Source organism: Thermomyces dupontii (genome assembly GCF_041956625.1).
Source record: "Thermomyces dupontii strain NRRL 2155 unplaced genomic scaffold VTN31scaffold_4, whole genome shotgun sequence".
NCBI classification, from domain to species: domain Eukaryota; kingdom Fungi; phylum Ascomycota; class Eurotiomycetes; order Eurotiales; family Trichocomaceae; genus Thermomyces; species Thermomyces dupontii.
The window spans coordinates 207,233-219,319 of record NW_027192310.1 but is presented as its reverse complement, the minus strand read 5'-3'; the positions used below and the strand labels follow the sequence as shown (position 1 = coordinate 219,319).

General features: G+C 53.1%; 5 protein-coding genes across 5 annotated transcripts; 3 read left to right on the top strand and 2 right to left on the bottom strand.

Annotated features, from left to right (window-relative positions):
• Window positions 1-103: 103 nt before the first annotated feature.
• Window positions 104-1,353, bottom strand: VTN31DRAFT_4578 (uncharacterized protein; the record flags this gene model as incomplete). The annotated part of the gene is made up of 7 exons (XM_069404981.1): window positions 104-141; window positions 201-355; window positions 418-561; window positions 630-794; window positions 848-1,048; window positions 1,112-1,231; window positions 1,283-1,353. The coding sequence occupies 7 exons, from the start codon at window positions 1,351-1,353 to the stop codon at window positions 104-106; spliced, it is 894 nt and encodes a 297-aa protein (XP_069260091.1).
• A 961-nt stretch (window positions 1,354-2,314) lies between these two features.
• Window positions 2,315-4,207, top strand: VTN31DRAFT_4577 (uncharacterized protein; the record flags this gene model as incomplete). Its single annotated transcript, XM_069404980.1, has 3 exons — window positions 2,315-2,507; window positions 2,561-2,869; window positions 3,063-4,207. The coding sequence occupies 3 exons, from the start codon at window positions 2,315-2,317 to the stop codon at window positions 4,205-4,207; spliced, it is 1,647 nt and encodes a 548-aa protein (XP_069260090.1).
• A 206-nt stretch (window positions 4,208-4,413) lies between these two features.
• On the top strand, window positions 4,414-5,816 carry VTN31DRAFT_4576 (uncharacterized protein; the record flags this gene model as incomplete). The annotated part of the gene is made up of 3 exons (XM_069404979.1): window positions 4,414-4,664; window positions 4,726-5,102; window positions 5,194-5,816. 3 exons carry the CDS (start codon window positions 4,414-4,416, stop codon window positions 5,814-5,816), a joined length of 1,251 nt encoding a protein of 416 aa, XP_069260089.1.
• A 358-nt stretch (window positions 5,817-6,174) lies between these two features.
• VTN31DRAFT_4575 (40S ribosomal protein eS21) lies at window positions 6,175-6,507 on the top strand (the record flags this gene model as incomplete). The annotated part of the gene is made up of 2 exons (XM_069404978.1): window positions 6,175-6,206; window positions 6,279-6,507. 2 exons carry the CDS (start codon window positions 6,175-6,177, stop codon window positions 6,505-6,507), a joined length of 261 nt encoding a protein of 86 aa, XP_069260088.1.
• Window positions 6,508-8,564: 2,057 nt separating this feature from the next.
• On the bottom strand, window positions 8,565-10,177 carry VTN31DRAFT_4574 (uncharacterized protein; the record flags this gene model as incomplete). Its single annotated transcript, XM_069404977.1, has 2 exons — window positions 8,565-8,658; window positions 8,709-10,177. The coding sequence occupies 2 exons, from the start codon at window positions 10,175-10,177 to the stop codon at window positions 8,565-8,567; spliced, it is 1,563 nt and encodes a 520-aa protein (XP_069260087.1).
• Window positions 10,178-12,087: the final 1,910 nt, after the last annotated feature.

Here is a 12,087-nt window from a genome sequence, read left to right as displayed (position 1 = left end):
GCAAGTACAATGATGGTAGTGTTGTGATTTCCTGGATCCTCCCCACGTTTAACCAAAGCGAATGCTTCGTGCAGACTCACTGTAATCCCTGTGCTCGCTTTGTTCAATCTCCAAGCGGGTAGCAATGGAGAATTTGGCCATCTGCAAATGATCAGCTCAGTATCGATCGACAACACATCGCCCGTCGATCCACAACTTACAGTACAGCGAGGATTCGGGATTTGCAAGGAAGACAAATGAGGGTGCCACTTCACTTGGCTGGCCTGGGCGTCCTATCTTCGACTTCGCGTGAAAGTTCTCCATTTGCGCAGGTGACCTCGTGTCGACCTGGATGGGAGTGTAGATCGCACCGGGCCTGGAAACAGGGCCTTGAAGTCAACCACGAGCTCAAGGCCAATCAACGAGTGAGGCACGCACGCAACGGCATTGACACGAATCCCCTTGGGAATCAAATTAGCTGCCAAGGAACGTGTGAATCCCACGATGGCGCCTTTCGTTGCGGTATAATCGATCATGCTGGGAGAGCCGCGGAAGGTTGTAACAGAGCTGTTGTTGATGATGCTAGGATGACGCTGGTCTCAGTACACATCCCTTGGAAGAGCCACCCTGAGAATTGATGCAGCACCTACGAGTCACCTTTGGTCATGTGCGGCAGTGCGAACTTGGTTATGGCAAACATTTGCAGGATATTGGTCCGGAACAGCGTCTCGACCTTGTCCAGATCAATCTTCTCGAAGTCCTTGCACATGAATTGCTGGGAAGCATTGTTGACCAGAACATTGACTCGGCCGAATCTGGGAAACTGTTACGGTCGATCCCCAGATAGGCGCAACGCAACGGGCCTTACTTTTGGACATGCGACTCAACAGCCTTGCGACAGGTCTCATTGTCCATGAGATTCCCTGCAAATAGGTGGCAGACTCGTCCCTCGGCCTCAACGGACTTTTTCGTCGCTTCGGCGTCCACCTGTTCTTCTGGAAGGTAGACGATGGTCACGTCGGCGCCCTCTCTCGCCATGAGGATTGCTACGGAGCGGCCAATGCCCGAACTGGCAGAGTTGTTGGCGTCAGGGCGGAACATTAGAACAACAACTAAGGATTCGGTTGCTCACTCGCCACCCGTAATAAGGACTTTTTTGTCCTTGAGCTTCCCACAGCCGACGTACTCGATGAATTGGCCTCCTGCTTCCAGCTTCGTAGCCTCGCTGGGCGGCTGCATTTTCTCTTCCAACCTTTACAGACATCAGCAAATATAATTATTTTGTTAGACTGAAGCAACAAACCCGGGCTTCGGCTGACTCTGGGCCACTTTGGGCGCATGGAATGTGCCGTGTTCTCCAGTTTTGGATGCCATCGTGACTTATTGGTCACACAATCAGCTTCGAGGTGGTTGTTTGTAGTTCGAGATGGTTGTATTTACAAACAATTCGAGTAGATTGCATTCGATGTTGAACTCTACACTGGGATCCGAGACGTAAATATGGAGCATCTGGGATAACGGTCATCTTGTCGTCATGATGCCGCAATTGACGGCTAATACCTTGATTCGTTGGAGATACTAGAAATTCTTGAAGGCATCAATTCCATGATTTATCTGCTTGACGGTGGTTTGCGAATGACCGGCACCAGTGACTGATCCTCTTACCGTATGAAGCTTTGATAAATACTTATTGTCTTACGAGTGAACAAACGATTGGAATACTAGTACTACCTAGCACTTTACCACCTAGGTAGGTGCCTACTACATAATGTAATCCGACTCAAATCCCGACAAATAAAATCTCAATCCTATGACAGCGAACTGATATTAACACCACTGTGTATTAGTAGTAGTATCCAAACTCCAAACATGAGACATGAACCCTCGATGCGTTATCGTCGCAGCATCTGATGAAAGCCCTTATCGATAGCGATAAAGATCACGTGGCTAAATTTCTTCTCTTATCGAAGCTTGCTGAAATCAGACGATGGAAACTTCAAAGCGAACCACGGTTCCTGATTGGTCCAGACTAAAGCCAGCGCTGTGACTGGCTGATATTAATAATGATCCCACTGCACAGTTCTTCACCGCCTTCATAATGGACCAATCAGAAAAATGTATGATTTCCGCTCGCGGTTAGTGCTTGGGGGTCCCACGATACACTATAGCAGCTGTGCCAGCAGAGAATTTTTTTCCTTTTCTCTTCCCTTGGGAAAGCAATTGCTACCTCCCCGTCAACAGACTCGCATCGCTGCTGCTCTGTTGACTCGTTCTTTCTTTTTGGCGTGCTCTACTCCTCGGGCTGTGATACATTTTCACGTCTGCGTGCGTCGCGATGACCATCACCAACGGGGACGCTCGAGGCCTTCTCTCCTCCAACAACGAGTTTCTGGACCATACCAAGGCTCTGGAGGTCCTGGAGAAGGAGTATCCGGAGCGAGATGGTCTTGATATCGAAACACTTTTGGATTCTGACAAGCACGGGGCTCTCACGTACAATGACTTTCTGATCCTGCCGGGCTATATTGGTGCGGAGCGAAATCAAATCTTGCCCGGGCTGCCTGCTGATGCGTCCCGCTAGGCTTTCCCGCGTCCGATGTTAACCTCGAGACCCCCGTTACGAAGCGGATCTCTCTGAAGACACCGCTCCTGTCTTCTCCCATGGACACCGTGACGGAGCACAACATGGCCATTCACATGGCTCTGCTCGGTGGCCTGGGTGTTATCCACCATAACTGCTCGCCGGAGGACCAGGCGGAGATGGTCCGCAAGGTCAAGCGGTACGAGAACGGCTTCATTTTGGACCCCGTCGTTATTTCCCCCAAGACCACAGTGGCAGAGGTCAGGAAACTGAAGGCCCAGTGGGGCTTTGGCGGCTTTCCGGTGACTGGTACGTGGTCCCTTTTTCTTCGGATATACCCATCAGAAACATGATGTGACAAAACCTTTTCTGTATAACTTTCGTTCCACCGCAGCAGTCACTGCACTGCATTGTGGAGAAACGGATTGTCTGACCCTGTCATCTGTCGTTATCGCTCATCGCGATTCATGGTGACGGTCTGCTCACGTGAAGGTGAATGTAGAAAATGGAACTCTTCGCTCGAAGTTGATTGGAATTGTCACAAGCCGAGATATTCAGTTCCACCCCAACGATGACGACGAGGTTACCAAGGTCATGTCGACCGATCTCATTACTGCCCCTGCGGGCACCACGCTTGCCGAGGCCAATCAAGTCCTACGGGACTCGAAGAAGGGAAAGCTCCCCATTGTTGACAGCGAGGGCAACTTGGTTTCCCTGCTCTCTCGCTCCGATTTGACCAAGAACCTCCACTACCCTCTGGCCTCGAAGCTTCCTCATTCGAAGCAGCTCATTGCGGCTGCCGCCATTGGAACTCGTGAAGCTGACAAGGAGCGACTCCAAATGCTGGTTGATGCGGGTCTGGATATCGTCGTGCTGGACAGCAGCCAGGGCAACAGCGTGTATCAGATTGAAATGCTCAAGTGGATCAAGCAGAATTTTCCCCAGATCGACGTTATTGCGGGCAATGTGGTGACGCGGGAGCAGGCCGCGAACCTCATTGCTGCCGGTGCCGATGGCCTGAGAATTGGCATGGGCAGCGGCAGCGCTTGCATCACCCAGGAGGTCATGGCCGTTGGCCGACCGCAGGCACTTGCGGTGCACCGGGTGGCGTCATTTGCCGCACGCTTCGGCGTACCGTGCATCGCGGACGGTGGTATTCAGAATGTTGGACATATCGTCAAGGGTCTGGCGATGGGCGCGTCGACTGTGATGATGGGTGGTCTACTGGCCGGCACGACCGAATCGCCCGGCGAGTACTTTGTGAGCAACAATGGCCAGCTGGTCAAGGCGTATCGGGGCATGGGCAGCATCGACGCCATGGAGGACAAGAAAGCCGCTGGAAAGAGCGGAAAGGACAGCAAGGCCAGCAACGCGGGGACGGCGCGATACTTCTCTGAGAAGGACCGCGTGCTGGTCGCACAGGGAGTGTCGGGCTCAGTGGTGGACCGCGGCTCGGTCACCAAGTTTGTGCCGTATCTTATTGCAGGCATTCAGCACTCGCTGCAGGACATTGGCGTTCGCAGCATCAAGGAGCTGCACGATGGTGTGTACAACAAGACGATCCGCTTCGAGATGCGCAGTGGCAGTGCGCAGGTGGAGGGCAACGTTCACGGGCTGCATAGCTACGAGAAGAAGCTGTACTCATGAGCCATGATGGTATGATATTTGCAATTATGATTTTCTCTAGTACATATAATCCATATACATAGTTCGATATCTTGTAGTATGGATATGAATCTCGAATAATGCATCGCTGGGCGAGCCTTGAATTCATGCGAGTTGAACCTCGGCTAGAAGGCCGACTCTGGGGATGATCTTGGCCCTCCACGGCCACCGTCACAGTGCACCACTCAATGATCCTGATGTCGTCTTCGCCTCTGCTCAACGTCAATGTGGCCAGTCTCTCGAGCGGATCCCGGCGGCTTGTTGCTTCTCCTTCCCACTGGCCGCGCCATTCTCTCCGCGCGGTGCTGCACTACTACTATGCGATGACTACTACCACTAGTCTTGCGCAAGTCCGTCGCAGCTCTTCTACTACATCAAGCTCCTCCCCGAAACCAGGCAAGCCAAGTAAAACCCTTGCGCGGCCAAAGCCCAGTTCAAGGTTCGTTCTGGATTTCCCTTCCCCGAAACCAGACAAGATGGCTTAAATCCCCTTGCAATAGTGTACTTCTCATCTCCCCCCGCAACGAAATCCTCCTTCTACACCGCGTGCACAATTCTAATTCGTTCGCCTCTGCCCACGTGTTCCCCGGTGGCAATGTCTCCGCCGTACAGGACCAAGACCAGGATGGTGGCGGCGCCGACCTTCCTCCCCCAGAAGATATTCGCGTCCACTTCGACGCCACACCCTACCGCCGCGCCGCGATCCGCGAGCTCTTCGAGGAAAGCGGCATTCTGCTCGCGCAGGACCGCGTCACGGGGCGTCCTGTGCATGTCCCCGTCGCTGAGAGGGAGCGCGGTCGGCGCGCGGTTCATAACAATGAGGTGAGGTTTGTGGACTGGGTGCGGCGCTTTGGCGAGGAGGTGGTGCCGGATACCGGTGAGTTTCTAACCCGCCTACCGCGGCAGCGGCTGAGCAACTGGTGGAATAAAAAGAAAAAAGGAATCTGGGAGCTCATGAATGGGATTAGATAGCTTGGTGCCGTTTACACACTGGATCACACCGCCAAATCTGCCGAAGCGGTTCACGACGCAGATGTACCTCTACTTTCTACCTCTTGGGGAAGAAAACAACGGCGAGTCCCAGCGGCAGGGGGTAGGCCTACCTCCAGGTGGCCAACGTGAAGAAATCCAAATCCCGACCGATGACGGCGGCGTTGAGATTGCGGAGGCGCAGTTTCTGCCGGCGAGCGCGTGGCTGCACAAGGCCCGCCAAGGGGAGATTATGCTTTATCCGCCGCAATTCTTCCTCTTGCATCTGGTTTCGCAGTTCCTGGATACTGAGAACGCTGTCATTTCTAATAATACTCCTACAGCTGCTGAAAGGCAGCGACGACGCGACGAGTTACTCGCGTTCGTGCGCTCGGGTAATCCGCCCTGGACGGACAGGTACATATGCCCGAGGAGCATCAAGATGCTGGACGACAAACGGGTCGTGTTGGCGCTGGATCACCCGGGGCCGGAGCTCGCGGGATCGGACAAGCAGGGGGACCGCGAGCGGGTGATTTTGGTCAGGTTCTTGAAGGATGGGCCGCGGGAGGTGGAAGTGCGATGGAGGCGGGAGTTTCAGGGTTCTCCGACTGCGAGTTTATGATTTCAGGCTTCGATCGATTCAATCGTAGAGGAGCATTTAAAAGTACTGTACGGAGTAGGGAGAATGAGGAGTAAGGGCTGCAGGCCGATGAGTTCTCTTTCAGATTGTCATTTTGAAATACAGTAGGTAATACCTATCTACCATTGGACCTGGATCCTCATTGGTAGGAAGCTGCCCACCAATCACAACGACGAGATTTGACTTATCACGTGACCCACAACCGACCCTCCTGCCTGGGCCGAATTCCTTTGCCGTGGACGAACTTTTTGAGCATCCAGTTCACATCGGCTACCAATCCCACCCATTTCGTTGCAAGCGCACCTGTGAGCAGCCCAAAAAAAAAGCACCGCCGCCCAAAATGGAGAACGAAAAGGGAGAAATTGTCGATCTGTACGGAAGCCAATATTTTCGAAACATCTTTTTTTTGTGGACTCAAACTAATGAAGTATTTTTTTTGAATAGCTACGTTCCGCGCAAGTGCAGCGCCACCAACCGCATCATCAAGGCGAATGACCACGCCTCCGTGCAGATCTCCATCGGCAAGGTCGATGAGAACGGCCACTACACCGGCGAGAACCAGGTCTACGCGCTGTGCGGCTTTGTGCGCGCGCGCGGCGAGTCGGATGATTCGCTGAACCGGCTGGCACAGCGGGATGGGTTCCTGAAGAATGTGTGGAGTGCGCAGCGATAAATGTCTTGTCGCTGGGGGTGGGTGAGCCGTTTTATGTTCTCGTGCATATAGGGGAGCAATGGGCTGATATGAAAGGGTGGCGGATTTAGAGTGACGATGTGATTGTCGAACGAACTACCGGTTTGGTCGGGTTAGGTTGGGAGTTTCATATTATTTTTTTTGATGGGATTTCTGTTGTTATGAAGGACAAAAAACAACAAAAGAAGATAGATTGGACGTCCAGCCTATCCTGCTCGATCAACGGAGTTCTTTGCACTACATTCGATGTGTTCTCTTTCCGAGTACTTGTTTTTCTGTTTGGTTCGTTTACCGGCACATCAAGGCCTCCTCTCACTTTTCCCTTGAGAAAGGAGGTAGAAGTTTCCATCCACCACCAGCCGGATATTATCCCCCGCCTACTGAAGAGCCGCGGTCGACTCAAGATCACAGACTGGGGCACAGATACGGGTGGGACATTATTCGTAGGCTGGACTGGTTAGATAAAGCATATCACAGAAGGTGCATTACAGAATGGAGTTACTGGGATCTGAGCTGATAGTCTTCTGCAGTAGTCCTGCCTTTCAGAACATGTTTCCCGCGCTCTAGTCTCCAAGTGTTGGTGGTGCGACATCTGACTCGCCAGTGGTAAAAAGTGCCCTGCAGTGTCCAGCAGCACAGCAGGGTCGACGACAATAGGATTACCTACTTGATTTTGGGCTGAAGGGGCAAAGAGCCCCGGCTTAATTGCCTACCCGGAAGCAGGGTATCCGGCTTCAGATTCCGTTAACCATCGATTGAGGATATAATGGAGAAGATTCGCGACAAGCATGGTTTTAGCCATGTCTCTCGTCGTGCGAACACTTCGACTTGCTTGGAAGGACAGGCACGGGAGAGTGATGTGTCCACATCAACCTCGAATTGGGTTCGTCGCCTTCTCTGCGGGACGTCGTGAGGATGCAATGAAATCAACAGTCATGGAATCCTGTACGGAAGAGAGCTGCAAAATCCGCTGGAGCAAGGATCAGCTGACAACTGAGAAATGCATACATGAGAACATGCTTTTTTTGTTTCGGTGATCCAACATGCACAAAGACGTTCCATCAGGGTATCAGAAAATACCATGACCAACATATGTATAAGCTGACGCATCATAGGGCTGGCTGCCTTTGCAATCAATCACCAATTTTCAGGAAACATACGCTTCATCGACCGCTTTTGAGTCGTGCACCATTTTGGCAAGTTGCATGGACAACCTCAGCGGCTTGTCTGTTTCTTCGGACCGAAAGGACTTGTTGGTCGAGACAGCATCGAATTCGTCGATGCCACTTTCGGGTACAACTCCTTCGTGCGAGGTCCTTATTCAGGGGGACTCAAAAAGTACTCACATAGTTTCCGCAACGCCACCAAATGCGAATTCTGAGCATTGGCACAGGCCTTGATGATGGTGTTGCCATCGAGGATTCCCCAGCTTCCATTATCAATGCGCTGAAGAACATGGCTACCTGTTCCAAATGAGTAACCCGCAGTTAAGGACAGTACGAGAAGACAGAGACGACGTATCGTCGAGCATTGGAAAGACGAGAGAAGGTACTTGGTCTCGATCATCCAGGGAGTGGTCATATCCCAAGAAAGCAAACAAACAACAAGAATAAGTAGCTTGTGGAATTCGTCAAAAATTCCGAAAGTCATCGCCAGATTTCTACAGCGATGCGTGAATTGATCCACTACTGCGCATTGATAAACGACTCGAGTCATTTGTGCGACGAGACTCGACGAGTCAATTGCGGCGAGTTTGGACGGGGATCAAGTGCAGTCACCCAGCGAAGATGCACGAAAAATATCCGAGCGTTGCCGTGCTAACAATAGGGCACATATATTCTCCTGACCGAGCTCTAGATACTTGCCGTTATACAGTTGCTGTGCTCAAAGATGCTGCACGATGCAGTCCTTCCATATACAGGTACTATGTAGATCCAAGGGTGCTGATACTCGAGTTTGGTGCTGTATATGCACTCGTAACTAATTTCAAATCTCATCATTCATCTATCGAACTAATTTTATCGAACCTTCAAATCAAATCAATCCTTATCCAGCCGCACGGCAGGATTGGTCTCGATGAAGTTGAGATCAACCTTGTGACCCAGAAGCTCTCGGATATTGCTCACGCCGTACCTGTGCCATGTCAGCAGATATGCGACGTAATTCTAAGGTCGGGTTCTTACTTGATCATCGTCGGCCGCTCCAGACTCAACCCCCATCCATAGACGCGCATGTCGGGCGGCAGACCCATGGCCTCAAGCATCTCTGGCCGGAACATGCCGCTGTTGCCAATCTCGACCCACTTGCCGAGGCCGTCGTGGTAGCCAAAGATCTCCATACTGGGCTCGGTGTACGGGTTGTACGCGGGCTTGAAGCGCAGCTTGTGGATGCCCATCTTGCCGAAGAACACTTCCATGAATCCGATCAGGCCGCCCAGGGCAAGGCCAAAGTCGGCGATCACGCCCTCGATCTGGTGGAATTCCGCCAGGTGGGTTGCGTCGACCGCCTCGTTGCGGAAGACGCGGTCAATGCTAAAGTATCGTGCGGGCCGTGGGTCCTGCGCAAGCTTGTGCAGCATGTACGCAGAGACGGACGTCGTGTGTGTTCGCAGTACGAGCCGCTTTGCCTCCTCGGGGTTCCATGGGTAGCGGTACCCGATTGACCCATATTTGCCGGTCTCATGCACCTGCCGCACGTTGTCCCAGTATTCTTGGAAATCGAGAGGCTTGGGCTGCGTCGGTGCCCCTCCTGACGACGGCATGGATGCTAACCGCGAGAGGTGAGGATCATTTGGCGGGTCGGCGCGGGGCGGATCCGCCGTCTTCGGATCGGCAATGTAAAAGGTATCCTGTAAATCGCGGGCCGGGTGCTGCTGCGGCACGAACAGCGCGTCAAAGTTCCAAAAGCCCGTCTCGACGAAGCGGTTGGTGGGCATCTCCTCGAAGCCCATCTCGAAGAAGATGCTGCGGAACTCCTGCCGCACCTTGTTCAGCGGATGCAGCGCCCCCGACGGCGCCGGCGCGCCCTTGGCCCGGAAGTTGTAGGGCTTGAGCTGGACCGTCTTCCAGGCGCCGCTGGCCAGCATCTCCGCCGTCAGATCGGTCTCCTCCTTGACAAACTCCCGCGCAAACTTGGGGCCCTTGCGGATCCGGAAGCTGATCACCTTCTGCAGCGTGACCAGCTTGCGCTTCTTCAAGTCCGTGATCACTTTCGAATCTGGGTGCGACTGCGTGTTCTTGATCCCTTGCAGCTGCTCGCGTGTCTCGTCCCGGATCGAATCCACGTTGGGTCGCAGCACGTCCTTGTCCTTCTTGATCCACCCGCGCTTGAACGCGTTGCCCTGGCCGACCTTGGCGACGTCTTTACCGACCAGGCCCGGGAGGTCGCTGATCTTCAGCCCCTCCAAGGCCGCCGCCACGGCCTCGAACACCTTGGCCTCGTGCGACCCATTCGCGGCAATGGACTCGCCCTCCTCCGTCAGCACTACCACTTCGCGGTCTATCGTCTCATACTCGACCATCGATCTCGAGGCCAGTCGGTCCAGTGCGGACTTGATCGTCAGAGAGGGGGTGGAGGGGAAGGCATCCGTGGAGAGGATGGGCCCGTCGGACGCGGCCAGAGCGTCCAAGACGGACGCCGTCACGTCGGCCATGGTCTTGTTCGGTCACACAGCAATTCCGTTGTTGTGATCTCTTGCTCCCCGCCGTCTGACTGTATTCAAATTTGCGATGGGGACAGTCCTCCCGCATTGCTTAGTCAGCGCCACTACAGTATATATGAATTCCTGATTGGGTATCTACTTTAACCCTAGCCCTAGGTTCACTGACCGAGCTCTTCTTCATTTTGTACTGATCCTGTTCCATGGCATGACAAGATAATTCGATTGTTGTCCTCGGCAATCATCTGTCATTCGATTTGGAGGATTCAAGATGTTCTCGTTCTTCAGTCGTAGTCGAAACTCGATCGAATAGTACATATATTCGCTCTTGGACGAGTACTCCCTTCTAGCGGGACACATGTCCAATTCCCCAACTGTCATCTGTATCATCTCCGAAGTCGGGCCATTTCCTCCGTTTCAACGCCTTTCTGCCGGGGTCGCTTTACTCCGTACTTCTGATGAGGAACGACAGCCCTATCCACCAACAACCCCTAATCCGTATCGGTGATATCATGATCATCAGCGGCGCCTCCGAATCACATGACATCATGGAAGGGATTTCTGCCACGTGACTCTGCCAACCCCCGGATTCCACATTCTCTCCGAGGAAATGGTCAGCCGACGCCCGAGGCCTTGGCTTGCAGTTTGACCCAATCATGACGCAGGAGGGTTCCCACACTGGCCAATCACAACGTTCCGACGGGGATGACGGAGGACAAGGAAATTCTCTGATTGGTCGAAAAATGGAGAATTCTGACTGGTCCGCTAATCCCTGGCTTCCCCCTGCCCTGTCGGCGAGAGCCAATCACACGCGCCGAGCCTTCGATCCAACTTCCAAGTGCCCAACTCACTCACCGCTGCGAAATGCGAAGAGCGCGAAAAATACTGCATCGTGGGAGGAATTGAATCGTGGAGGATTCCGCTTGCTTCCGTCATTTATGACTTGCTTGATGCTGACATTCCTAATTCCAACGGGCTGCGCCTCGACAGGACATACATACGTCAGTTGTCGAACTGGTCATCTTTACCGGCTCTCGGGTTGTCCCACCGCGGAACAGATGATTGCGGGTATGGAGTCAACTTACTAAGTAGTTATTCGCACACTCTCCCTTTTAGGTGCACGCTCCGCTATACCTAATTCGGTACAAACCAGGATAAATGCACACCCCAATCATCGTTCAGGCCTCGCTCCTGATGTTGTCAGATCATTGAAGATGAAACAGCGCGTCCTCTGGTCAGTGGTCAGAGAGACGACTAAACGCAGGAAAGCTGTAGGCGGTATGGACAATGCAACGAAAAAGGCCCTCGAGGCGGGAACAGACGTTGAGGGAGTCGGACTGGAATCCGCAGCTGGACTCCCAGACGCTGGAGAAAATGGGACTGGCTCTGTCCTGGAGTTGGCACCGTCAAACCCACAGCGCCTACTGAATGTGAATATACATACAGTAGTAAATACCGCTTAACTTTATGACAAGTCTTAGTGATATCGCGCGTGGTTGGAATCGTCGCAGCGCGTGTGCATCAAGGTGTTACCTTACTTAGTACAGTTGACAGTCGACACACGGGTGTGCACTTGTCCAAAGCGAACTTCCTAAATCGGGATCGCTACATGCTAGATGTGGTTTAGCGTATGGGTAAACAGGGGTGTGCACATCTCTTCCGTTCTCCGGATGTGCCCGCTCTCCCGCAGCAGTCAAGCGAACGCCAATTCGGTCCGGCAAAAAAGCTCTCCCGATGATCTCCTGCTGGACTCCTGTTCCGACGACCGACCAGGCTCCATTGTTCATTTGTTCTTCGGCTTTCAAGTTTCAACCAACGGCGCCGTCAGGCTGCCTGAGGGTGGGCACTGGGCGGTCACCCACCAAGTACGAGTACACTCCGTACTCTGTCTGTACTGGACTTCT